Source organism: Physeter macrocephalus, chromosome 15, assembly GCF_002837175.3.
Source record: "Physeter macrocephalus isolate SW-GA chromosome 15, ASM283717v5, whole genome shotgun sequence".
Lineage (NCBI taxonomy): Eukaryota > Metazoa > Chordata > Mammalia > Artiodactyla > Physeteridae > Physeter > Physeter macrocephalus.
In genome coordinates, this window is record NC_041228.1 from 24,885,896 (window position 1) to 24,912,654 (window position 26,759).

At 35.0% G+C, this 26,759-nt stretch overlaps 2 protein-coding genes across 4 annotated transcripts in view; both read left to right on the forward strand.

The window, feature by feature from the left end:
* Window positions 1-26,759, forward strand: part of CSMD3 (CUB and Sushi multiple domains 3) — a 1,193,315-nt gene that overhangs the window by 658,016 nt on the left and 508,540 nt on the right. The window lies entirely within an intron of this gene.
* LOC102984526 (dnaJ homolog subfamily B member 9-like) lies at window positions 24,036-24,633 on the forward strand. The gene has a single exon (XM_055091176.1). The coding sequence runs from the start codon at window positions 24,036-24,038 to the stop codon at window positions 24,594-24,596; it is 561 nt and encodes a 186-aa protein (XP_054947151.1). The 3' UTR covers window positions 24,597-24,633.

Here is a 26,759-nt window from a genome sequence, read left to right on the forward strand (position 1 = left end):
GGTACGCGGGCCTCTCACTGTTGTGGCCTCTTCCCGTCGCGGAGCACAGGCTCCGGACGCGCAGACTCAGCGGCCATGGCGCACGGGCCCAGTCGCTCCGCGGCATGTGGGATCTTCCCGGACCGGGGCACGAACCCGTGTCCCCTGCATCGGCAGGCGGACTCTCAACCACTGCGCCACCAGGGAAGCCCCATATTTCTTTATTTTAGTCAGATCATAAACTGTGGAAGGGTGATAAATGCCAATTTTATGTAAATAAAAACAAAACTATATATAGGTAAATATGTATGTGTATGTTAAACACTTTACAAGTTTATCTAGTTAAATAATTTGTCCTTAATTATGAGAAAATATCATGTAATTTTTATATGATTCTGATGCTAGCCAAAATAAAAGTTTATTTTATTTATTTTTTTAAGTTGAGGTAACGTTGTTTATAACATTATATGTTCTGTGTGTACGTTATATTTTGACTTCTGTATACACTACAGCGTGCTCACCAGCCAAAGTTTAGTTTCCATCTATCACCATACAGTTGATCTTTTTTACCCATTTTTCCTTCACCCCAGCCCCCTTTCCCTCTGGTAACCACTAGTTTGTTTTCTGTATCTATGTGTCTGTTTTTATTTGGTTTGGTTTGTTATTTTATTTTATTTTTATATTCTACATATGAGAGAAATCACTTAATATTTGTCTTTCTCCTTCTCCCTTTTCCCTCTCTTCTCCTTCTGGGATACCCATTATCCTAATGCTGCCCTTCTTAATAGAGTCAGATAGTTCATATAGAATTTATTCTTTTTTTAAGATCTTAATTCTATCTCCTTTTCTACCAGTATAATTTCTAGATTTCTATCTTCAAGCTCACTGATTCTGTCTTCTGTATGGTCTGCTCTATTTCCAGTGCCTTCTAACGCATTGAGTTCTTCAGCTCCAGAATTTGTTTGGTTTTTTTAGAGTTTCAGTCTCTTTGGTAAAGTATTTATTCTGTTCATTAATTTTTTTTCTGAGCTCATTGGATTGCCTTTCTTAGTTTTCTTGAAGCTGCACAGGCTCCGGACGCGCAGGCTCAGCGGCCATGGCTCACGGGCCCAGCCGCTCCGCGGCATGTGGGATCCTCCCGGACCGGGGCGCGAACCCGGTTCCCCTGCTTCGGCAGGCGGACGCGCAACCACTGCGCCACCAGGGAAGCCCCACTGTTCATTAATTTTATTTCTGAGCTCATTGGATTGCCTTTCTTAGTTTTCTTGAAGCTTGTTAAGTTTCTTCAAGTCAGCTATTTTGAATTCTCTTTCAGTGAGGTTGCAATGTTTCATGACTTTGGTTTCTGGAGAATAATCATTTTCTTCTTTTGATATCGCATTACTGTGTTTCTTCATGGTGCATGATGAGCTTAGTTGTTTTTCTCCCGGCCCATTTGAATTAGTGAACACCTTGCTTGTTTAGATAAAACTCCCCCCACACTCCCCGCAGCTTGATTTTATTTGCCGGGTTATAATTAGAGGTTTTACTTTTGTTTTCCAGTAGGTGGCACCATAGCACAAGTTTTTGGTTTCTCTTACCGGCGCTGCCTCTGGTTATATTTGAGAATCTGCACTTTCCACCCTCCAGGGCATCTGCCAGAGAACTGTTGCCCGTTGGCCTCTTTGTCACTGTTTTGCCTCTGAGGTCTTTGGTACCTTGCTGCTGGTGGTGTTGCTAGCATCACTGCCTGGGACAGCAGGATAGTGGGTGTCTCTTCTGCATGGGGGTTGGGGGAGGGGTTATCTTCCTGAGTCACTGGCTCCACTGCTGCAGGAGAGGTAGAGGGGGAGAGCTGGGGTTGTGGATACCTCTTCAGGGTTGCTGGGCTTGTGAGCACCACCATTGTCAGCAGAGGGGCTGTTGTCACATGCACCTCTGCAGCTGAAAGCTTGGGATTGCAGGCCCAACTGCCGCTGCTGCCTGATTCCCTGTGGCCGTGGGTATGGATGTGGCTGGAAGGCCAGAGTCGTATGCATTGCCTTCCCTGATGCTACCAGGTTCTCTGGGGCTAGAGGGCTCAGCAGTCTTGGCCATCCGTCTGGTATCGCAGGCACCATCTCCACTGTTCCCCTGGTTCCACCACCTCTATGTATCCCAGTCGACCCAACTTTAGATGTATGGATGTGTGGAATTCTCCAGTGGTCTGGTATGTTGGGTAGAGACACCTTTGTTGAGTTATGGGTGTTCTACTGGCTGTAGATTGAAGGGAAGAGAGAATGTCTCATGCCACCATGACGCTGATGTCACTTCTGAGAAAACCCTTTTATTGACTCTGAAAAAGTCAAATGAGGATTCATTAAAAGACAGCCAAAACATATGATTAAATGAAACTTCATCTAAAATTGTAATTTCTAAGGTACAACTCATCACACATATTATCAGCAAATTATGTCTCGTGAAGATTGCAAACATGGAATGCATAATGAAGGCTCACAGATATATCTTTTCTAACACTTTTATAAGATGCATAAGATTTAAAATTTAGCACCATAAATTGATGATGAAAAATTTGAACATTGAAAAGTAATTGCCTTTTACCTCTCTGAAAAGTGACTAACATTAAAGTGTTTCCATAGAACAGAAAATGTACTTTGTGGCCATAAGAATGTCTGCAAGGGACAGTGGTAGGAAATGATGTCACAGAGATAGTTAGCAAAAGTGGAGTGAGCTGTGTTTAGATCACATAGGTCTTAATAGGGTTTGAATTATACCCAGAATTGGGAAGTCATTGTAGGGTTTTGAGCAGAAGAGTAAACATGTATTTTATATTTTCTAAGGATCACTCTGGCTGATGTGTTAAAAAAAAAAAAGCACCTTAAGAAGACAAACAGGGAAATTAGTTAAGGGGCTACTGCAAGAGTATAGGTGAGAGATCACTGTGGATTTGAAAAAATTGGTAACTGTGAGAAGAGTTAAGACTGTGAGAAGAACAGGTTCAGGGACAAAAATCAAAAATTCTGTTTTACATATAAGTTTGAAATGCCTACTGATATTCAAGGAAACATGTGGAATAGGTGGTTATATATACAAATCAATAACTTAGAGTAGAAGTTGCCACAGATGATCTACTGTGTCAGATGCTACTGAGAAATCAAGGAATGTGAAGACTGAAAATTGACTACTAATTTGACAGAATGAGTAACTTGACAAAGCATGATGGGAATGACTTTTTGAGTGCTTGGTAGAAGAGGAATTAGAGGCAATAAATAACAGACAACCCTGTAGAAGGATAATAGTTGGAAGGAAATGTGGGACAAAAGGAGGTTTTTGATTGTTTTGTTTTTACATGGGAGATATTCAGCTAAATCTCATGCTGATGTGGATAATCTTGTACAGTGCTACTCAAAATACTGGTCCATAAACTATGTCTGAGAAGTCCACCAAGAGTTAATAAGTTTGTGCCAGAATGTAAATAAATGCACCACTTCTTTTATTGACAGAGCCTCACTATGGAGAAAAAAAAAAATGTCAGGTGAATTAAACAGTATGTTTAAGGACATAATTGTTTTATATTCTGGGAAAAGTCCTTATTTTGTAGCAGATTAGTAACAAACATTTTGTGGGTTTTAGTTTAGTAGCAAAGTGGGAGGGAGAAAATTGTTGAAACAATAAAGAAAAGAGACAGATATAGAGAATGGTAGCTACATCCGCTATTGCTAGCCCAAGGAACTGCACTGTTTGTTAGTTTTATCAAACTCTGCCCACACCCAGGTTCAATGTGCCATTTGTTGCCTGCCAGGCTCCTGACTGATATATTTATCAAACCTTTATTAATGCCTGCTGGGCATCAAACTCTCCTGTCAGATAAATAGGTAGGTAGGTAGTTAGGTTAGTTAATAGATAAATAGATAGATAGATTAGATAGATAGAGACAGATAGATATCTATAGATAGGTGTCATTGTAAATCATTTAAGTTTTGGTTGAAAGAAGGAAGAACAGAAACTATGTCAAATTTCTTTGCAAAACACTACCTTCTTACTCCTGGCTGTGCATTAAAATCACCTGGGGCACTTTAATAATATACCCCTTCTCAGGAGACAGAATCTGATTTTATTCATCTAAAGTGGATTCAGAGATTAGCATTCTTAAGTTTCCCGACGGGATTCTAATGTACAGCCAGGCTTAGGAACTATTTTAATAAGAATTCAGAGATATAAAAGCCTTGCTGAGTGAGCTCCAAGGAATAACGATATAGCAGAGGGAAAAGACCGTGTAAATAAACAGCTTCATTCAGTGGACATTAAACAGAAAGGTCATTTATGAAAATAATTTAAATTGATATTATTGATAAAATTATGAGTCCATATTTAAGTAGATAATCATATGCAAATTACTTGGACATCTATACAACTGGTTATTTAACAGTAATCATAATAGTGATACTTACGATGCAATTAGTAGGTATGAAGCATGAATCTAGTGCTATACTTATATTAACTCTAATATAAACTCCATACAATCCTAATGGCTTAGGTATTGTTACTAACCAGTTTCTACAGATGAGGAAACTGAGGCACAGAGAAGTTAAGTAACTTGTATATGGCCACATAACTATTTTATGTTGTTTCACAGTGCCTTTATGCATTTCTGCTGCCAAAATTAACCACTCTCCCTTTGCAAGTTAGCCCAATGTCAAATCATTATAGTATCATTTCTAAGATGTTGTCTTTTGCTGTCTTTTGCTTAAGCAAACTTAATTTGCTTCCATACTGTCCTCTTCCATTCTTTGTTCATATACAGCTTCATAATCTCTGATTTTCTCCAAAATTCTTCCTGCACATTTTTTATCTTCTTACTTTATTTTTATTTCAGGAATCCCAAAGTTTTCTATAGCAGGCAAATTATCAAAGATTACTCTACCATTTACTGTACATTCCTGTGATACAGGCCCTAATTAATTGTCTATTATTCCTGACTTCCCTTAGTCTTTACAAAAGGCTTGAAAGCTAAGACATTATTTACATTTTGCAGCTGTTTTAAAGGTTCATTATCTTGGCCCAAGGTCACAGATCTAATAAGTGGTTGAACTGGAATTTAAACCCCCTAGTTCTAATTCCAGAGGTCTTAATGACTGCAGTTTGCTGTGCCATTAGAAAGACTGATCTCTCAAGTTAGAACATAAGTTCTGTCTCTTTGGTGCTGCTTGTCCTTTTGCATTAAATTGTCCCATGACCAGAACAAAATGGCCAACTATCAAAGAAAATCAGCCTTTCTACCCCTGGGGCCATGAAGAACAGCAAAAATGCTTTCTCAGGGCTTTGCTTTTACCATTTACTGTCTACTGTATGAAGTAGTAAAGATGCTGATTTTTAAAAAGTGGCAGTATAGCCTTCATTAATAAATTTTCTCAAGTATGAGTTGCTGAGACATCTTTGTTTATAGCAGCAACCTATCGATATTTTATAAATATATATATTTTTTCATTATCAAAATATATCATATAACTTACCAAATTCAAATTCCTAGAAGATACAAAAACAAGGAAATGCATAGGAAAGCATAAAAAAGAATTTGATTTCTCGTCCTGGATTTAGAGAGAGATCCTGGATTTACCTCAAGTGTTATGTTTCATCTGTCTTTATAACTTCTGACCAAATATGTATATATATATTGCAAGTGTACTCTTCTTCTGAAAAATTTAATTGCCATTCATTTTCCTAGTGACATGGATTAGATTCAAGTCAAGTAGGTTAAATTTTTCTAAGTTACATTGTTTAAAGTGTGTAAGTTTTTTTCTCACAAAGTAATTCTGTGTCCCTGACTCCTTCCTCCCTGGTGGAGGATAGACAGAGATGGGAACTGTTCTCCAATACAATCACTGATCCTACAGAAATGTTTTCATCATGGAAAACTTAGTAAAGGGAAGGCGAAAGGAAATGAGAGCAGTATGGGGTGGGCTAGCTAATAGGCATAAAAGAAACAGAATACTTCAGAGAAGAGTTTGTGGTCCAGATCACTCAGCCTTAGAGGCAATAGAGAACTAGGTGGACCACTAGTTTCCTTCAGAAATTATTAGCTAGTGGTACTAGTTCAAGCTTGTAACAGTTCCTGATTTTTAATGAGCATTTGAAAAATATATCCAGAAGATCTGAAATAAAGGACAATAGAGAGAGATCCAGACACAAAGAGGGGAGCTGTTATAAATTAACAAAGGTTTCCCAATGAGAAATTAAAATAGACACTTGGGAACAGGGTGCATGGGGAAAAAAAAAAAGGCAACAAGTAAGTACTTAGCCATGGTAAGCCCTTTGAAAATGCTCACTGAGTGAAGAATGAATAAATAGTGAGGAGAGAGAATGGACATATGCACTATAAATTAGGTTGAGAAACTGCAGCCTGATGCTCATGTGGAAAGCCAGGGACTCTAATCACCTTCCACACACTGGATTGCATTGGCTCGCTTTTCAATTGTCCAAGAAAAAATATGTCCTGACTCAGACTTGATTAAAAAATAAGTCTCATACATTCAACCACTTCATGATCGTATTCACCTTAGTGTCATCCTAAACCCCTCACTTTTTCTCAGTCCCCACATCTACTGTTTCACTAATTCCTCCTGCCACTACTTGTTACCTATTTCTCAGATCCATCCCCTTGTTAGTATTCTTTCAGCGTGTGTCTCAGTACCTCACCATTTTACGCCTGGGCATTTAAAACGTCTTCCCTTCTGGTTTACTTGTCCTCTTCAAACCATCCCCTTCGTTGCTCAGAGTAAATATCTGAAATATAAATCTTGCCCAGTTATTGTCCTTCATGACATCTTTACTGTCTAGCATTTATCTCTTGAGTAAAATCCAGTATCTTCATCAAGGTATTAAAGGTTCTCCATGATTAAACGTTATGACCGTCTTTTCCTCTTCCCACTTCCCCCATTACCTATCATTCACCATATGCACCAACGATATTTTGTTTCTGGAACAAGTCATGTTATTTTCGATCTCCTTTCCTTGTTCATCTTATATAGTTGTCCTGGAATGCCCTTCCCTCACATATTTTTCAGAAACTTCTGCTCTCCCTTTTATCCAACCACAGCCACTATGCTTCCCTGAGTCTGAACTATTCTGCACAAATTTGTTTGCTAACCTCTTTTGTAAAGGTACTGTAATTTTCAAACGTACTAATGCAAACAGAAAATATTTTAAATTTATTGTTTTTAACATATAAAATATTTAAAAATATGTTCAAGATTGTAACAGTACAGACTTCCCTACTAATTACTAAAAAGAATTAAGTTGGCTATATTCCACAAATTGTTTTCACCAAAAATGTTCAAGATTGTAACAGTACAGACTTCCCTACTAATTACTAAAAAGAATTAAGTTGGCTATATTCCACAAATTGTTTTCACCAAAAATGTTCAAGATTGTAACAGTACAGACTTCCCTACTAATTACTAAAAAGAATTAAGTTGGCTATATTCCACAAATTGTTTTCACCAAAAATGTTCAAGATTGTAACAGTACAGACTTCCCTACTAATTACTAAAAAGAATTAAGTTGGCTATATTCCACAAATTGTTTTCACCAAAAATGTTCAAGATTGTAACAGTACAGACTTCCCTACTAATTACTAAAAAGAATTAAGTTGGCTATATTCCACAAATTGTTTTCACCAGTCTTTTTTTTTTTTTTTTTTTTTTTTTTTTTTTGTGGTATGCGGGCCTCCCTCTGTTGTGGCCTCTCCCGTTGCGGAGCACAGGCTCCGGACGCGCAGGCTCAGCGGCCATGGCTCACGGGCCCAGCCGCTCTGCGGCATGTGGGATCCTCCCAGACCGGGGCGCGAACCCGGTTCCCCTGTATCGGCAGGCGGACGCGCAACCACTGCGCCACCAGGGAAGCCCCTTCACCAGTCTTTTGCTATTCTTTTATTTACCATTGTTACATACTTTAACAATTTATGTTTTTAAGAAGAATCACCATTGTGCAACAGTATACAGCAAAATATCATCTTCACCACATTTTTTTCACCACATTTTAATACCTCAGATAATGATCATTTATATGTGTGTGAGTGTAAATATATATAGTATAGAATATCATAGTGTAGACTCAGATATAAAGGCAGAAGGGGCCAGGGCTAATGTGTTTATCTTATATTTTATCTGTTCAAAGAACAAAGAAATATATAAAGACTAAATTATATTAAGTCACTTATAATGATAAAGCAAAAGGTTTCATAAATTTCTTAATTATAGCTATATAACCATTACTTTATAGGAAAAATAACAAATGAAAAAGTTTTGAACACATAGTCTCCAAATTTATCATTAAGCATAAATATGATAAATTGAAAATTTAAACAAATATTTGAAATATACTTTTATTTAAGAGTAAGATAAAATTAGGCTAAATTACTTTTAATCAAAGTACAAGCTCAAGAATTTTCAGAAAAATGTAACTTGTCTTGATCCAGAAACTTACTTTTTGGGATACTTTTCTTCTTCTTTGCCTTGTTCTAATTTTGATATTTTTATTAAACCTTTAAAGAACTGTATATTGATTTTATATAAAATTATGAACAGCATATTTAAAAATTTTTGCTTATAAATGAAAATGTTCTCTTTACATTCATTCAACAAATCCTTTAAATCTCCCTTAGTAAGCAAATATAACAATGGAAGCCATGAATGTATTTCTGAAAGACGTTTTTCCCATTAAAATTCCCATTTCTTAGTTCATTTTAACAGCATAGAACTTGCTAAAATGTCACTTGTGTTACTTCTGTTGGAAGTGTTTTTTTTTTAAAGCCATGTAGCAAAATAAGATATTATGTTGGACCACTAATTATATCTGAAGATATAAAAAGTTTAAACCTTTAGTGAAATTCAATATTTTCAGCTGCCTTTAAATGAGAAGGAAAAGGCTCAGTTGGACTTTTCTAAAATATAGGGCCACTAGCAAGAAAAAAAAGAAAACAACAACAGTAAAAAAACACAAGAATTTCATGTGTGGGAAAATCAGCGAAGCATCTATACTTCATAATCCTGTCCAGAGCCCAATGTATATTAATGTAGCACTTTGAAAGTAATATAGTTCCCACATGAAACAGGATTATTCTCTATACCCAAAATTATATTTCTGTTCATTTGAAAGCAAAATTTGTTTGCACAAATTTCAATAATTACTTAAAATTACTTAAAAATAATTTAAGTAAAAATAAATTACTTTAATTTACTTAAATTTAATTTACTTACTTAATTTAATTTACTTAAATTTAATTTTACTTAAATCTACTTAAATTAATTTACTTAATTTAAATTTTACTTAAATTAATTTTCTTAAATTTTCTTAAATTTAATTTAAGTAAAATTAAATTACTTAAAATAATTACTTAAAAAATTACGTAAAAATTGAATTTAATAGAAAACATTTCCATTTTACTTTTTATTTTTTTGGCCACACCACACAGCTTGTAGGATCTTAGTTCCCCGATCAGGGATAGAACCCGTGCTCCCTACGGTAGAAGCACAGGGTCCTAACAACTGGACTGCCAGGGAATTCCCATTTTATTTTAAATCAAAATAATTAACATATAATAGATACAGTTTTTCTGGACTAAAAATAGAAATAAAGATCCTTATTTTCAGATACATTATTTTGGCATCTGGATTCAAAGAGTTATGATAGATAACACATTGTTATTTAGATAAAGTGGTCAGGCTATTAAATTTCAAATAATATTTGTGGCATTAATAAAGTATATTGTGAGGACAAAGGAAGGAGAAAAATTTACTGTTGATTTTGTTAAATATATTTGATAGGATTTTTCCCTATAAAATATATCCCTCACCTCTTTCTTGAACTCCATATCAAATTGTTAATATTTTCATCAGGTTGTACCACAAATCTTTAAGCTCAACATGTCCAAAACAAAGTCTTTACATTTTACTAAAACCTTATTTTCATATTCTCCACCTCCCCGTGATGACTCATCTACTTCAGAATCATCTTCTTCAGAAACTTCAGAATCATCTTCTTCTCAACCTCCCATCCATTCTTTTTCTCAATTACTTGTTTAAATGATCCCATCTCTTAGAAAGAGGGATATACCTTTTATCTCATCTCAGCCATTTATTCTTTTTTTTTTTTTACTTGACTCACTATAGTCTAACTGGTCTCTATGTTCCTAGTATATGCCTTCTTCATTCCAAATTTATCTTTATAAAGCATAAATTTGATAATGTAATTTTCTGCTTCACTAACACATACCAGCCAAAAGCCAACCAACCAATTAACAAAAACAAAAAACTTTGATAAATCTTTGTGGATTATATTATGTGAAATCAATTTAGGAAATTAATTTTAAATAATATATAGTAAAGTATAAACTTCTTTGAATGTCATATTGAAGCTTTTATAATTTGCCTACTACTTATTTTCAGTATGTTTACAAACAACATGGAAAACAACAAAGAATCTGGCAATTTAATTAAATGAAAGTCAGATAAAGAGCTCTACTGAATACTTATTTTCTAACTACAAGCAGTTAAAGGTGTTGACACTACCTCTGTAGCCCTCAGCACATTTAGCGTAGTACCGTGGACAGAACAGCTGTTTGGTAATAGTATGTATTTGAATGAGAAGTAAAATGATTTTCCCAAAGAACTTAACAAGAACCTCACTTAATAAAGTAGTTTTTAGTTCAGAAATGTGTGCATAATCAAAGACACAGAAATGCTATCTGGTGGTAACTTACACAAAGCAGCTGCATTAAATGACTTCTACTGCTAATAGAAGGTAAACCAGAAGTTTGGGGTTGACAATATAACTTTTCAAGCAAAAAATCATATTAAAGGTAAATAATTATAAATACACTATTTTTCACATAGTTCACCTTGTTAACTAAAACATTCACCTTCAGGATATTTGGCTGGAGTCAAGTAGAGTTTCACTGACGATACAATGGAGCCAATCTCATTAATTATAACTTCCAAGTGCGATACGTATATATACACATGCATAATATATGATGTATTAATACAGTAGCACTTGTATACAAATGAAACAAACATGAGGGCATGCTCAAAAATGTTTTACCAATACAAGTGTATAATCAAAAATATTTCTATATTGTGGTTGTAAACGTGTGAACTAAACACAGAAGAAGAAAAAAAAAAACTTTTTGTAAGTATTTTTAACAACTTCTTAAATAGCTTTGATACAAAGTTACAGGAGGCAGAATTCTGTAAAATACCAATGTCTTACTTTATACTTGGCTATAAATAAAATAAGGTAAGATTCATAATGAAAAATATTTCTAGATCTTACCTCTAGTATAGATTTCAGTAGTTTATTTGAAGCCAAAATGTTCAATTCCCAAGTCAGACAGTAAAAGAAAAGGGTGAAAAGATTAAATTAGCTATGTATTTTTTACATATATTCTGCATATATTTATAAACATATATGTTTATATGTTTTACAACATATTTATTTATAATATCAAAATTAATAATTGCAGTCTACTTCAACGAGAATCAGTTTATTTAGGAATTCCATTGGCGATCTACTTTTTTGTAGGTAATTGAGGTATTTCTATTCAGCAGCACATTTAATGAGAAATAAATGAAACTAGGGCATGGTCTCTCCAGTAAGTACATCTTGAGTTGGCTCCATGTTAGTAAATAAATTAGAAGAGTCAACGAGGTCGTTTGAAGATGTCCCACGGTTAATGGAAACAGAGATTGCATCTACTTCTTTAAAAAAAGACATGGGTGACTTCTTAATCAGCCCTCCACTTTTTTCTTATGGAAATTCCTGTACTAGAAAATAGCATGACTCTGGGGAGAAATTTGTTTGAATAATCACATCTTCACAAAGGAGAATATTGTTCACTACTGAGGTTTTAAAGAAGGAGAGATTTTTTCCAGTAACAGATACTGTTAGCAATGCCTCATAAGACTTTTAAATCAAACATGTTAAAATTAGGACTCTCAGGGGTCCACTGAGCCATTCCCCTAAAAGAGCAGCACTGGTCTGACTATTCCTGCTGAAGTTGGAGATTAATACTGGAGATTTGGGAGGAAATATGACTACAGAAATATAAAAACACCTTAAGTTACAAATTATTTTAAAAACTCATTGAAGTTCAAGAAAAAATGTAACAATAAATTATTATTTTCTTAATTTATACAATACTCATTTGGCCCCAAAAGAATGCAATATTCACTGTTAGTTTAATAGGCTTCAATTTCCATTAGCAGTATTTAAATTCCTTTATGTTAATGAATGATCTGCATTTACACATAATAGCTTTTAATAAAAGTTATGGACTAAACCTTTTAGTTATCAATAATCTAACATTTAGGTGTAGTGCTAAGGATAAAAAAGAAAATAAAAACTGACATTTCATTTTGTCCCAACAAATAACTGAAATTAAGTATCTGCCTGAGATCATCTTAGTCTATTCTAACAGGAGAGTGAGCAATTCTACCCGCAACCTCTGAATGCTCTTGAAGACCAAAAGGCAGACTTATGCTTTCATCTACTTCTGCTAGAAAAAAACTTTTACTCCTGGAAGTTTTCGTGTAGAATCTGCATGTTACATTGGTTATTTGTAGCCATGTCATATTCTCAAATTATTTTTAACAAAATTGATGATAGAATAGTGTCATATGCCAGGGATGGGAGGTATTTGTGGGATAGCAGCGAGTGCAGTGGTTAAGAGTTTAATATTGGAATCAAATGGCATAGTTTGGATTTGCATCCCAATACTTATTGGCAGTGTGACCTTCATAAGTTACTTACTTTGCCTACATTTCATTATCTGTAATATATGGTTAATAATAGTATCTCATAATGCCATTGAAAGGAACACATTTAAAGTACTTAGAAAAGTGCCTGGCACAAACAACACTAAATAAATAATAGCTATTATTCTCAGAATAATAATTATTACTACAAGGCATAATTTTGCTCAAAAACAGAATTTCTTTCAGTCAAAATTTTGTTCCGACTAAGAAAATTACAGTGAATAACATACATGTTATTAAGAGCAAGTAACACATTTTACAATAATAGTTTGAAAATAAAATCAACTTACGGTGTTCAAATTGAATAACATAAGGAACCCTGTATATTAATCAAATACAGAATGGATATACTATCACAGTAATTGTTATTCAGTGGTTACTCTTTAAACATTGCCAACAAAGATCTCATCATCTAGTAGGAACCAAATAGAATTCATAATATTAGTTGTACATAATTCAATACAATGTAAATTTTATGAATTTGTCATTAGGGCTTCCTTTATCATTCTGAAATTGAGTTCTGATCCTAGTAGAGAATTTTTATGTAATATCATAACTAATTGTAATGAAGCTATCACTCACCTTTCAGTAGTGCAGACAGCTTCATCTAGGATAGGTCATCAAAGACAAGTGATATTTGTACTATTTAATACAATGGGCAAAGCCTCGTTTATCTCACAGCTGTTTACTTCATTGATTCTGCCCTCCTTCCTGAAAATCAGAACAAATAGGGATTTTGATTAATTCCTTCAGTCGTATATTTAGGCCTTTATCCCTAACTTGTCTTAAACAAATATATCCACAAGCTAGCTAGCTAGCTAGATAGACAGACAGACAGGTAGACTACAAGAATCATGGGTACTTGAAGTAACAAGTCATTCTCGTTCTCTAATAATTCAAGTAAAACATCTTTTCTTTAATGGAAAAAAAAATAAGCAAAAAAACTCATTGAGACACTCCAATAAGAAACCTTCTGTACACCAGTACGATACATTGTTATTCATTGTTTCAATGTACTAAAATTTGCTACAATTTAAAAGGTGAAATAAATAGGTGGGGGTCAAAATATAAGATGCTTCCAAAATGTAAAATCAAAAATAGAATTAAAAACTTCAAGGCATGGGCTTCCCTGGTGGCGCAGTGGTTGAGAGTCCGCCTGCCGATGCAGGGGACACTGGTTCGTGCCCCGGTCCGGGAGGATCCCACATGCCGCGGAGCGGCTGGGCCCGTGAGCCATGGCCGCTGAGCCTGCGCGTCCGGAGCCTGTGCTCCGCAACGGGAGAGGCCACAACAGAGGGAGGCCCGCATACCACAAAAAAAAAAAAAAAAAACTTCAAGGCATCCTTTCCACAATTCAAAAAAAAAAGGAATTTTGCATTGCAGTGTTGCATATGCGCAACTCAGAACATGATGTCGAGGCAATTATGTTATTACCTGATTGTTTTCTAAGCAAAGCAGATGGTAAAATAAATTACGTTCTTGGGAATTTTTCGTAGACTTCCTATTTCTAGAGAGCATTCTTCCATGAAGAATTAAAACAGTTAGTGAAAGGGCTCCCATATTGTTGCTTAATGGAGAAATGTTTCCCTGTCCACATTACCAGTGAAATTTTGCTATTCTGGATTTATTCTTTTGGGTAAAAATCCAGTCTTTAAAATAGGAACACCTAAGGATAATTTTAAGTTATCATTGGTTTTATTTGGATACCAGAGAAGAGAAAGGTCTGCAGCTGGTCCAGACACCTGTTGGGAGTCAGCTCTTATAAGTTTAATGAGCTGTTCTAAAATATGCATTGAGTATAGACTTGGAACAAGTAACCAATATGTTATGCAGGTATCCCCACTTTTCTTTTTCTTTTCTTTATTTTTTATACAGCAGGTTCTTATTAGTTATCTATTTTATACATATCAGTGTATACATGTCAATCCCAATCTCCCAGTTCATCACACCACCACCACCACCCCAACTTTTCAAACGTTTGCTTCACGCCACTTCATTTTCATGAAAGGTCTACGTTAGTAACTGTTTCCACTAACCAAAAGAAACCTGAAGAGGATTTTTCACTTTTACGAAAAGAAGTGAAAGGTGAAAATGGCATTCAGCATTGTTTTTCAGTTAGCTGTTGTAGAGGCAATGTGCACCCTGGGCGGTGAGAGTGATACCACCAACCTCCTTTCCTGGGAACTACACTCGGCATCTCAGCGTCAAGCTGCCACAGCTTTGAACTGTGTCTGTTGCATCTATGCTTTACCTCAATTTATTTTGTGCATCTATTAGTAAGATGTGTCCTAAGGTAATTGCTTCTTTGCTTTACTCTCTATGGCTTACAAAATGTTTCATAGGAATGCTTTGTTTTTGGATAGTGGGGGAAACCTGTACCCCTCTTTTCACATAGCCAGAACACAGTCTTAGACACTGAGGGTTGAAAGTGAAGTGGTACCCCTCACTATTACACCTAAGAAATCACTCACAAAATATGTGTTTCTAATCTCCACAGCTCTGAGCTCTGCTAGTTGAGGTCTAACTTCCTAAGAGGACAAAGGAAGTCCACTAGGGGATGCAACAATTCCATTTTTCTTGTGGCGGAGATTGTCCTCTGACTATTGAGCTTCTTAAACCACCCATCAACAGGCAAATAAAGGATTTACTGTATTGGCTGTGATGATTGATCCTGATTATAAACAGGAGATAGAGTTGCTGGTGTACATTGGGATCAAGAAGGAGTATGTATGGAAGCCAGTAGATTTTGTAGGCTGCCAATGAATACTTTGCACAGAAATAAATTAATGAAAAATTACAGCAGATATCAACAGGTTCATAAATGGTTCAGACACTTCAAGAATAAAGATTTGGGTCATATCATCATGACCAGCTGAAGTGGCGGCTGAGGGCACCATGGCTGAAACACATGTGAAGAAAGAAATATAGACACCAAAAATGGCTTTGTGAACAATTGCAGGAAACAAAAAAGAATGGGATAACTATCAGTGTTTTCTCCCTTGCTTTGTTATGGACATATTTGCATATGTATAGACCAATTTTTGTTCTTTCTTCTTCTATTTCTCTACAATTTAATATAAGACATGTTGGTGGTGGTTAGCCTTGTCATATAGGCTTTAATATGTCAAGAGGCTTTGTGACTGAGCTAGGTGATGGGAACTAAGAATAACTGCTGGGAAAGTGCATCTTTCCTTTGGAGGAGAGAGTAAACATGTCTTCATCTATTCAAAGGCAGACTCCCCTGTTCAGTATTGATTTCTCCAATGGGAGGCACTCACAAGAGACTTTATGGCATAAAAGAAACAAAAGCTGCTGTCCCTCAACAGGCAGATGGGTTCAGGGGCTTCATCAAATGGCAGATATATAGTTTTACCAGAGGTTTCATGGCCTTCTCCCTGAAAATTGCCTGCTTTGAGGTTACACACAGCTGAGATTGTCACCAGCAATTCCCAGTGATTCTTGCACTTTCTGATTTACTGAATGCGGGAAGCCGCTTCCCTGTCCTGACTACCACTCTCCAGGCTCTTCTCTGGTTTTGTAAACTTTTGATTTCCTATAATAATCCTTGTCTCAATAACAGAGAAGTTTCTCTTTTCCCATTAGAACTCTGTCTGATACAGTAATTACTATATTGTCTCCTAACAAACACTTGAAATTACTGCTCTGAGGAAAATGAAAGCTTCTCGTCTCAACATAATTCATATCCCTAAAATCTCAGCTTCTCCCCATCTTTTGGATAAAACTGTAGGTTTGTGTATTTTGAAAGGCGATCTAAAGTGACTTTTATCTCCACTAATATAATAGCTCTCACTGTGATAGAGGAAGACTAGAGTTGATTACATCCTGACTTAGACCTCCATTCAGAATTTTCTTCTTTTTGAATCAGGTCCCTCCACCACTTTGTACTGTGTCTATCCCAAGTGAACAAAGAATCCGCAGTGCTCATATAATCTGTCAAATACCAGTATGTATACTTCCCATCACTCTCGCCTACTTTCCAACAGCTTTCTATCAAGTGTGCTGTACTTTCTGCCTGTGCACCTTGTATTATTCATCAAACTGTTCTCCTATTCAGCCTTTCTCCAACCACACAGGCCCATTCTTCCCAAAACTACTTTAATATTTCAAGATAAGTTTTGGCAATTTATGTTCACTTTTTTTTCCTTCATAAGGACCACAGACAAAGGCAATTTAGTCAATTAAAAACTAGATGATTTGTAAGCACAAAGAAAGTTGGACTAGTGAGTGGAACTCTTAAGTCTCAGTGTCTTTAAAACTCCTTATGTATTGGGGGTGAACAAACTCTTTGCTGGTATTACATAAGTTGACAAGGTGTAAGGCGTGTATAGGCATTTCCTACGATAACTCCTAACAGCAGTTTATTAGCTCTGCTCCCATTCTGTATAGATCTCCTCTAATACTTCCTTCATGTTCTTTCCACTAACAGGTCATTTATAAAATCATTTAAACGATGTTAGACATTCAGGAAGAATTCCTGGTGCATAGAGGCTCTTGAGCTGTTTCTGCACACCACTTTTTTTCACATGTTTATAATGAGGCCTTTTTTCCCAATTTAGTTCAACTTTATTTAACAGCATTGCATAAGTATCAACCATGGCCCTGGAATACAATTATGTTCATCCTTTCCAGAAATAGTAAAAGAGATAAATTTCTCCTATAAATGTATTACTTTAAATTTTACTTAGTCTTTCTTTGTAAAACTGAATTATTTTAATTATAAAAGCAATACATGCTTTTATATTAAAAAGTAAAGATATTTAAAAAATAAAATTAAACAGAAGAAAATATTCGCTTGGCCAAAAAGTTCGTTCAGGTTTTTCCGTAATGTGGGAAAAAACCTGAACGAATATTTTGGCCAACCCAATATCTGTGGCTCCCATTCACCTCCAAACCTTTGTCCCAAAATAACAGGTTTTTCATTTAATATTTTAATTTTTAATACCACTTACCACCATAACTTTATACCTAAACCTACACCTCTACTTGTTGATTTATCAGTTATGTAGTAACTTTTGACACCAACAATGAAAACTATGGAATTAATGTGCTTTACTTCTCATCTATCTTAGCCACTCCATTTTCCAACTGAAATAAGTGTATAGACATTTTTAGTTTTTTTAATTGCATATGGTACTTAAAAACTTATTTTAAAACATTTTTATCAAGGAAAAAATCAAGGAATAAGTACATATGGTTTTAAGAACTGATGAGCTTATGATAAAAAGAGTACTAATCTCTCCTTCTTACCCCACAGGGAACATTTTAAAGCTATTTTTATTTTCAGTTTTCTGGGTGCTGTTACCTCAACAATTCTAGATAAATAAATGTATACCTCCATTATTTTATATATTTTTAGATTATATATATATATTAACTCTCTGGGGAAAAAAAATTAGAATATCACTCACTTACCCTACCCTCTTTCTTTTCTTTGTCTCCTCCTAATGGGAACAAAAAAAAAGAGAGAGAGAGAGAGAGAACAATGCCTTGAAAGCCAATGAAGAAAGTATATCAAAGAGAAGCGTGTATAACCAGTAGGGTTATATTGCATGATAGATAATGAGAGAAGGACTAAGAATTTATCATTGAATTTTATACGACGAAAGACATTGGTGTTTATTACAACAGCAGTTTTTATGGAGTTGTTGGGGAAGAGGTTGATTAGAGTGGTTTCCAGAGAGAGCAAGAGGTGAGGAGTTGGAGACATGGATTATTGACTGTTCATTTCAGAAGACTGACTGCAAAAAAGACTAGAGAAATGGAGTAGTAGTTGGTGGGGGAAACAAAATCAAGAGAAGTATTATTTTAAAGTTCAGAGAAACACTAGCATTTTTGAACCCTGATGGGTATGAACTAGAGAGTGAAAAAAAATTATGATGTAGTAGAGAAAGAAGAATAGCTGGAATGATGTTCTTGATTAGGAGAAAACATAGATGATCTAGTGCTCAAGAGGATAGGAGATGGTAGGTGGGTAAATAGAATGATGAGAGTCTGTAAAATTTTCTTTTTGAGTGATTTGGATTTCTCAGTGAAGTAGGAAATAAGGTGACCAACTTGTGACTTTGTAAGGCCAGTAGCAGAAGATGTGAAATAATTATCCAGGAGAATATAGACCCACATCATTACTGCCCATAGGTTACAAATGATTGTGATTTGAAGCAAGATTTCCTTTTGACTGGAAAAAAGAAAAGAAAAGAAACCACTTAGTTTGGAGGAATATAATATTTTGAATAGATATTTTATAATTAAAAAATAAAAGCCAAAGAACATTTGCAAGTAGAAAAGAAAATTAAAATTACATGTAAATATCTTGACACCTCATACACAGATTAAGAGACTTAATTGATGGGCTTATATTTCAAGTCAGTAATTTTTATCCAGAATACTAGAGTTTTTAAATAAGAATGGAGAGACAGGTTACATGCATATTTTGTGTATGCTTTCAGAAAGATAGAACATTTTTAGTAAACATGAGAATAATCTTTTCTTTTTAAACAATAAGAACTACTTTTATTGGTCTTCTGTGAATAGAACTTTTTTTTAAAAAAACTTGCTTTTGCAATAGAAAAAAATCACGTTGCTTAACACAATAGCATGTAAACCCTGTCATTGGCTCTCTTACCTCATCTCATTCTACGCTACCCTTGGATCATTCTATTTCAGCCACAGTGACCTTTTTATTGTTACATGAATATGCCAAGCACCTACATACCTTAAGGATTTATACTTACTCTTCTCTCAACCTGCATATATGCTTATATTTCATGTACTCTCACTGTTAAAAATTTTACTGTCATAAACAAAACACCTATGCTCTCTCATTTCCTACATTGTTTTACTTCACAGAACTTATTACCATCAAGAAATTATGTTTCACTTATTTGTGTATAAACTTTCTCCTCCCATGTGAATATATAAAGCAGGGATTTCAGTCTTTTTGATTTGTTATTCCCAGCACCAAGAATCATGTCTTACATGATAGTCAATAAAATTATAGAATTGAAAAATAATCAAAAAATTAGGTACTCAGAAGGTAATTATTTTTCTTTTTATTATGATTTCTGGCAAACTTAACAACTACACATTCCCTTTTCAACATCATATAAGGCTGTCTTGTGCCATGACTGGATTTCGTTTTGTTTTTGTAACATAGACCATCCTCTGTGTACCTCCTCGTGTGCTTGCAGAAAGCTCATTTTTAGTGTCCTCTTTATGAATTGTACTCTCAGGAGGTTATTTTCATTCAACATACTTGTAAATTGTTTATGAATAATTATCGCTGGGTATTTTCATTCCTTTCTGTTTTTGATGCACAGTAACTTATTAGTTAACCCTCTGCCCTGAGTATATTCTAATCTTTGTGTAACATTCTATAGTACTTCTCTGTGGCTATCAGAGAAAGATTTTAGTCTTCTTTTGGTAAAAAGAAAATTCTTGGCAAGGACTGAGTTTTTAATAGAGCCGCAAATAGACCATCCATTCTCATGTTTGAATCAAAGACAACATGAAACTTCATATATAAAGCCACTCAGTACCCGCTCCCCACCTCCTCAGTTTTAGCTACTGAGGCATATTGCTGTCCCACTACCACGTAGGCTACAGTGCTACACAATAATATTTATTTATTGAATAAAATTAGTACTAGTGTGTTTCTTTTGTCCCCCAAACTAATTCTAACTTCTAAAGAGTCTCTTGTTGTTATTTTTACTATTTCTTCCAAAAATCTTTAGGACCTTTATCCAAGGGAAAAGAAGTGGAGGAGAGTGAGGGCCACCAGTTTCTAGTACAGACTTTGGATTGAGGTTAATTTTTTTTAATCTCTTTTTTTATTTGCAATAAATTTCTGCAGAATCAACCTCAAAGAGGATTGTATATTATACCCTCCTCTGTATCCAACATGATATTTGTATTGCTCTTCAGTTTAGATGGCATGGTAATATAACTAATTCTTATCCATCTTACAAAAATTGATAGTGGAAACAGATATGCCCTTCAATTCACAATTTCCAACATATATTTAATTCTGTTCTGGTTGCTTTATTGTAGCATATTTATGTTGTTTTTATCTGCAAATTAGAAGAAAAAGGCAATTTTGCTTAAAATATAAATAATAAAACAATTCATTTTAAACATTTTGCTAACAACTGTGTGATAAATAAAAATCATGACTTATCAAAAGCCCATCCAGAATGTATTGTTGGGTTTCAGTTTGAAACCCCGTACATTTTAATAAAATATTTTACACTATTCAGTTAATTTATTGTTTTCTTAATGATTAACTTTAAAATTCTAACTTTTTTCAAAGCAAACTTCCAGCTATTTCAAAGGAATTTTTTCCATTTCTTTTTAGTAAAAAGAGTGTAAAGTTGTAGTCTACCTCAGTTCTGCCATGAATCCAGATGTCATCCATTAGAAATTATGTTCAACAGGGGCTGGGAATTTGTCTCGTAACACGTAAGAGTGTCTAACTTACTTATAATAGGTAGTCAATAAATACTAATTGAATGAATAATTTCCTGGCAAACTCAATAGTCTGGATCTTAATTTCCTTTTCTTTAAAAAGGTGGAGTTGAATGGGGATATCCAGGATTAACATTCAAGATTTTATCTGATGAAATTATAAAACGAGTCTAAGAATTTGTTCTTGGACCTGACAACTGAGAAATAAATTTTTGGAATTCTGCTTGTCTATTTAATCGAGAGAAGATAATTAAATTAATTTAATACCAGTGAAAGTGAACTTGTCTCTGCAGTTAGCTACTATTCAGCTTTTCCGTTGGAAGTTAGATACATGCTTGTAAAATAGTTGTATACATTTAATAAACCATAAATTAAAACATTATCTGACTCCATATGCCACAGATTTTTATCTTTTTTTCTTTTTATGTATTGTCCTAAAATATAATTTCATCCAGGAAAATAGGATTTTTCCAGGAGAAAAATCCAGAAGCCTGAAATTTCTGTCGCTCTTCATTCTTCATCATTATGACCTAGTGAAGTTATATTTGATAAGCATATCAGTTCTGATGTGTATTTGTCTCTCCTGAATTGTAAGAAGCACATTTCAGTTACTCAGGCTAGAGACTTTATTCTTTAAACTGTTCACAGTGCCTCTGGCCACACTTAGAATTTAGATCGCAAAGGAATATTCAATCTTTCATCTAATAGCATTCAGCCTATTGAATATTTAATTATTTTCCTTAAAATGGTAAACAGTTGGAAATACTTTGCTCCTAAAGGGACAGCATTCTTTTTCTATTCTCTTATGAAGCTAATATATTTTATTTTAATTGCAATACTTACCATTAACAAAGAAGATTGAACATGTTTTGTCATTTAATTCCTATTTATTTATAAAATATTACTACAAAGAACAGAAAATTGAGTTACTTTATGTAACACATTAAAAGGGGCAGTGTAGTCAAGGCCAGTAGTTTTGCTTGAAAGCATGGGCTACGTGGCAATAAACATCCTAATTCTTGATTCAACTCTACTAGCTGTGTGATCTTGGAAAAGATCAACATAAACCTCAATTTTTTTTCAGCTTTAACACTGGGTAACATATAAGATTTATTTCATAGGTAATGAGGTAATACATATAAAACACATAGCGTAATTCTTGAGAAAAAATAAGTATTATTTTATTATTATATATTATTGATTGATATGTATATGATCAAAAATGTGACTGTTGTCAAAGAGCACTGCTTTTAGTTGCGTTATGGAAAAAATGTTTAAAAAACTGTGCGAAATGCACTTGTGGATTTATTCATTTATCATAGACTTCACTGCTAAATTGAGGATGGAAGCTGAATTGCTAAAACAAGAAGTTTAAAAGGTAAGAGAACAAATGATTAAATTTTTAGGCAACTGACTTAGGAAAAGAAGATAAAAAAGTATACATGCATACAAATTATAGACCCTTGAGAGCAAAATATTGAAATTAGGCCAACTAATAACCCTGCAATGGCCTTTAAGTGTTAACATGAAAGGAAGAGTCACAGTCTCTCATTTTAAATCAAAAGCTAGAATTGATTAAGCTTACTGAGAAGGCATATAGAAGGCTGCAACAGGCCAAAAGCTAGGCCTTCTTGTACCAGTTAGCCAAGTTGTGAATGCAAAGGAAAGGTTCTAGAAGATAGTTAAAAGTGTTACTCCAGTGAACACCCAAATGATAAGGAAAGTGAAACAGCCTTATTGCTGGTGATGGAGCAGGTTTTAGTGCTCTGGAGAAAAGTTCAAACCAGTCACAACATTCTCTTAAGCCAAAGCCTAATCCAGAACAGGACCCTAACTTTCTTCAAGTCTGTGAAGGCTGAGAGAGGTAAAGAAGCTGCAGAAGAAAAGTTTGAAGTTAACAGAGGCTGTTCATGAGGTTTATGGAAAGAAGCCCTCTCCGTAACATAAAAGTGCAAGGTGAAGCAGCAAGTGCTGATGCAGAAGCTGCAGCAGGTTATTTAGAAGATCTATCTAAGATAATCAATGAAGGTGGCTACACTAAATAACAGATTTTCAGTACAGACAAAACAGCCTTATATTGGAAGAAGATGCTGTCTATGACTTTCATAGCTAGAGTGGAGAAGTCAACGCCTGGCTTCAAAGCTTCAAAGGACAGGCTGACGCTCTTGTTAGGGGTAAATGCAGCTGGTGACTTAAAGCCAGTGCTGATTTACCATTCTGAAAATCCCAGGGCTCTTAAGAATTATGCTAAATCTACTCAGCATGTGCTCTATGAATGGAACGACAGAGCCTTAAAATAGCACATCTGCTTACAACATGGTTTGCTGAATATTTTCATCCCTCTGTTGAGACCTACTGCTCAGGAAAAAAAAAAAAAAAAAAAAAAAAGTTCGTTTAAAAATACTACTATTCATTGGCAATGGACCTGGTCACCCAAGAGCTCTGATGGAGGTGTACAACAAGATGAATATAGTTTTCATGTCTGCTAACACAACATCCATTCTGCAGCCCATGGATCAAGGAGTAATTTTGACTTTCAAGTCTTATTATTTAAGAAATACATTTGAAAAGGCTATAACTGCCATAGGTAGTGATTCATCTGATGGATCTGGGGAAAGTAAATTGAAAACCTTCTGGAAAGGATTCATCATTCTAGATGCCATTAAAAACATTTGTGGACTTCAGCGCTGCAGTTTCAGGGGTTGGGGCCGGAAGTGACGCCAGGCTGAGAAGCAACAACAGTTTGCCACGTGCACGTAGGGTGCCAGGGTCAGGATATTAGAAATGAATACTCCCCGGTCAGTTTTCGCCTTTGAAACCTGCATTTTAATGGTAACCGGATTAATTTTGGCCTCAGAAAGTTACTATGGTATCTTAGGTGTGCCAAAGTCAGCATCAGAGTGCCAAATCAAGAAGACCTTTCACAAGTTGGCCATGAAGTGCCATCCTGATAAAAATAAGAGACCTGATGCTGAAGCAAAATTCAGAGAGATTGAAGAAGCATATGAAACACTCTCATATGCTAATAGACGAAAAGAATATGATACACTTGGACATAGTGCTTTTACTAATGGTAAAGGACAAAGAGCTAGTGGAAGTCCTTCTGAGCAGTCATTTAACTTCAATTTTGATGACTTATTTGAAGACTTTGGTTTTTTTGGTCAAAACCAAAACACTCGGTCCAAGAAGCGTTTTGCAGATCACTTCCAGACACGCCAGGATGGTTCCAGTAGGCTAAGGCACCATTTCCAGGAGTTTTCTTTTGGAGGTGGGTTGTTTGATGACATGCTTGAAGATATGGAGAAAATGTTTTCTTTTAGTGGTTTTGACACCACCACAAATTGACATACAGTACAGACTGAAAATAGATTCCATGGATCTAGCAAGCACTGTAGGACTGCCACTCAATGAAGAGGAAATATGGTAACTACATACACTGACTGTTCAAGACAGTAGTTCGTCCTTTTTCTGTTCTCATTAAACCCAACTAGTTGACTCTTCTTCAATATCTTTGACGCAGAACGAATTTTTTGTGAACTATTTTGACAAATGCATGATTTCACTTAACTTGACATAGCTATTAAGTATATTTAAATTGTTTTTGACAAATTCAGCAACATTCAGTTAGTAGAGAAATAGCTAATTATTAAATTCCCTGATTAGGCAAGGTTCTTTAAGAAAAGATTATAATTCTGCCTTGTCTTTTTTTCTCTACCTGCCCTTGGGCTTATTAACATGGCCAGTTTTATTACCAAGGAAAGAATGAGTTTGCCTGATAAATATTTAAAGGTTAGATTTTAAAAGTTATTGTAGATCTAAATTGTGTGAACTTGAATGCTTTTTTTGGAGTGAAACCTTTGCTAATTTAAAATTGCATGCTCTGTAGCATCTCTGACTTGGGTTGCAAAATGTATATGAAACTGTATAATTGAGTTGTTCAGCAAAGGATAGCAAGCAGTATCTTGATTAATTTCTACTGAAAGCTTCAAAAACGTATGGTTGAATATTTACCACAGAACCACGCAGAAAAATTGGAGTAAAGGAAGTGATTGTATTGCTCATAGACATTTAGACTGAAAGAAAGTTGAAAACTTAATATTGCCAAGAGATTGTTAAGTGGCTAATGATTTCATCCCTGGCTAATAATTTTGTAGTGGTGAAATCATAGCTGTTTTACACATTTTTTCACATTTCTTTCTTAATTGTTGGTGCTCTAGGTTTTAGTACGGATTTATGTATTTTTGTGTGTGTATGTTTTTTCCTGTTTGCACTCATCTTTAGAGATTGACGAATACCTCATTCTGTTTATAAAAACAGCCAGTAATTTCTGTGCAACCTTATTATGTGCAAAATTTTTAAATCCTAAGAAATGTGTGCTTTTGTTTTCAGATAGACTTTTTTTTTCCCTTGAATTTTATTTTATTTATTTTTTTATACAGCAGATTCTTATTAGTCATACATTTTATACACATCCGTGTATACATGTCAATCCCAGTCACCCAATTCATCACACCACCACCCCCACCACCCCTGCCGCTTTCCCCACTTGGTGTCGATATGTTTGTTCTCTAGATCTGTGTCTCAGTTTCTGCCTTGCAAACTGATTCGTCTGTACCATTTTTCTAGGTTCCACATATTTCTGTTAATATACGATATTTGTTTTTCTCTTTCTGACTTACTTCACTCTGTATGACAGTCTCTAGATTCATCCATGTCTCTACAAATGACACAATTTCGATCCTTTTTATGGCTGAGTAATATTCCATTGTATATATTTACCACATCTTCTTTATCCATTCATCTGTCAATGGGCATTTACGTTGCTTCCATGACGTGGCTATTGTAAATAGTGCTGGAATGAACATTGGCGTGCATGTGTCTTTTTGAATTATGGTTTTCTCAGGGTATATGCCCAGTAGTGGGATTGTTGGGTCGTATGGTAATTCTATTTTTAGTTTTCTGAGGAACTTCCATACTGTTTTCCATAGTGGCTGTATCAATTTACATTCCCACCAACAGTGCAAGAGGGCTCCCTTTTCTCCACACCCCTCCAGCATTTGTTGTTTGTAGATTTCCTGATGATGCCCATTCTGACTGGTGTGAGGTGATACCTCATTGTAGTTTTGATTTGCATTTCTCTAATAATTAGTGATGTTGAGAAGCTTTTCATGTGCTTTTTGGCCATCTGTATGTCTTCTTTGGGGAAATGTCTGTTTAGGTCTTCTGCCCATTTTTGGATTGGGTTGTGTGTTTTTTTAATATTGAGCTGCATGAGCTGTTTATATATTTTGGAGATTAATCCTTTGTCTGTTGATTCACCTGCAAATATTTTCTCCCTTTCTGTGGGTTGTCTTTTTGCTCGTTTGTAATTTCCTTTGCTTTGCAAAAGCTTTTAAGTTTCATTAGGTCCCATTTGTTTATTTTTGTTTTTATTTCCATTACTCTAGGAGGTGGATCAAAAAAGATCTTGCTGTGATTTATGTCAAAGAGTGTTCTTCCTATGTTTTC

Coding starts and splice junctions, on each gene's coding strand:
- LOC102984526 (XM_055091176.1), top strand. CDS start 24,036: ATGAATACTCCCCGGTCAGTTTTCGCCTTTGAAACCTGCATTTTAATG.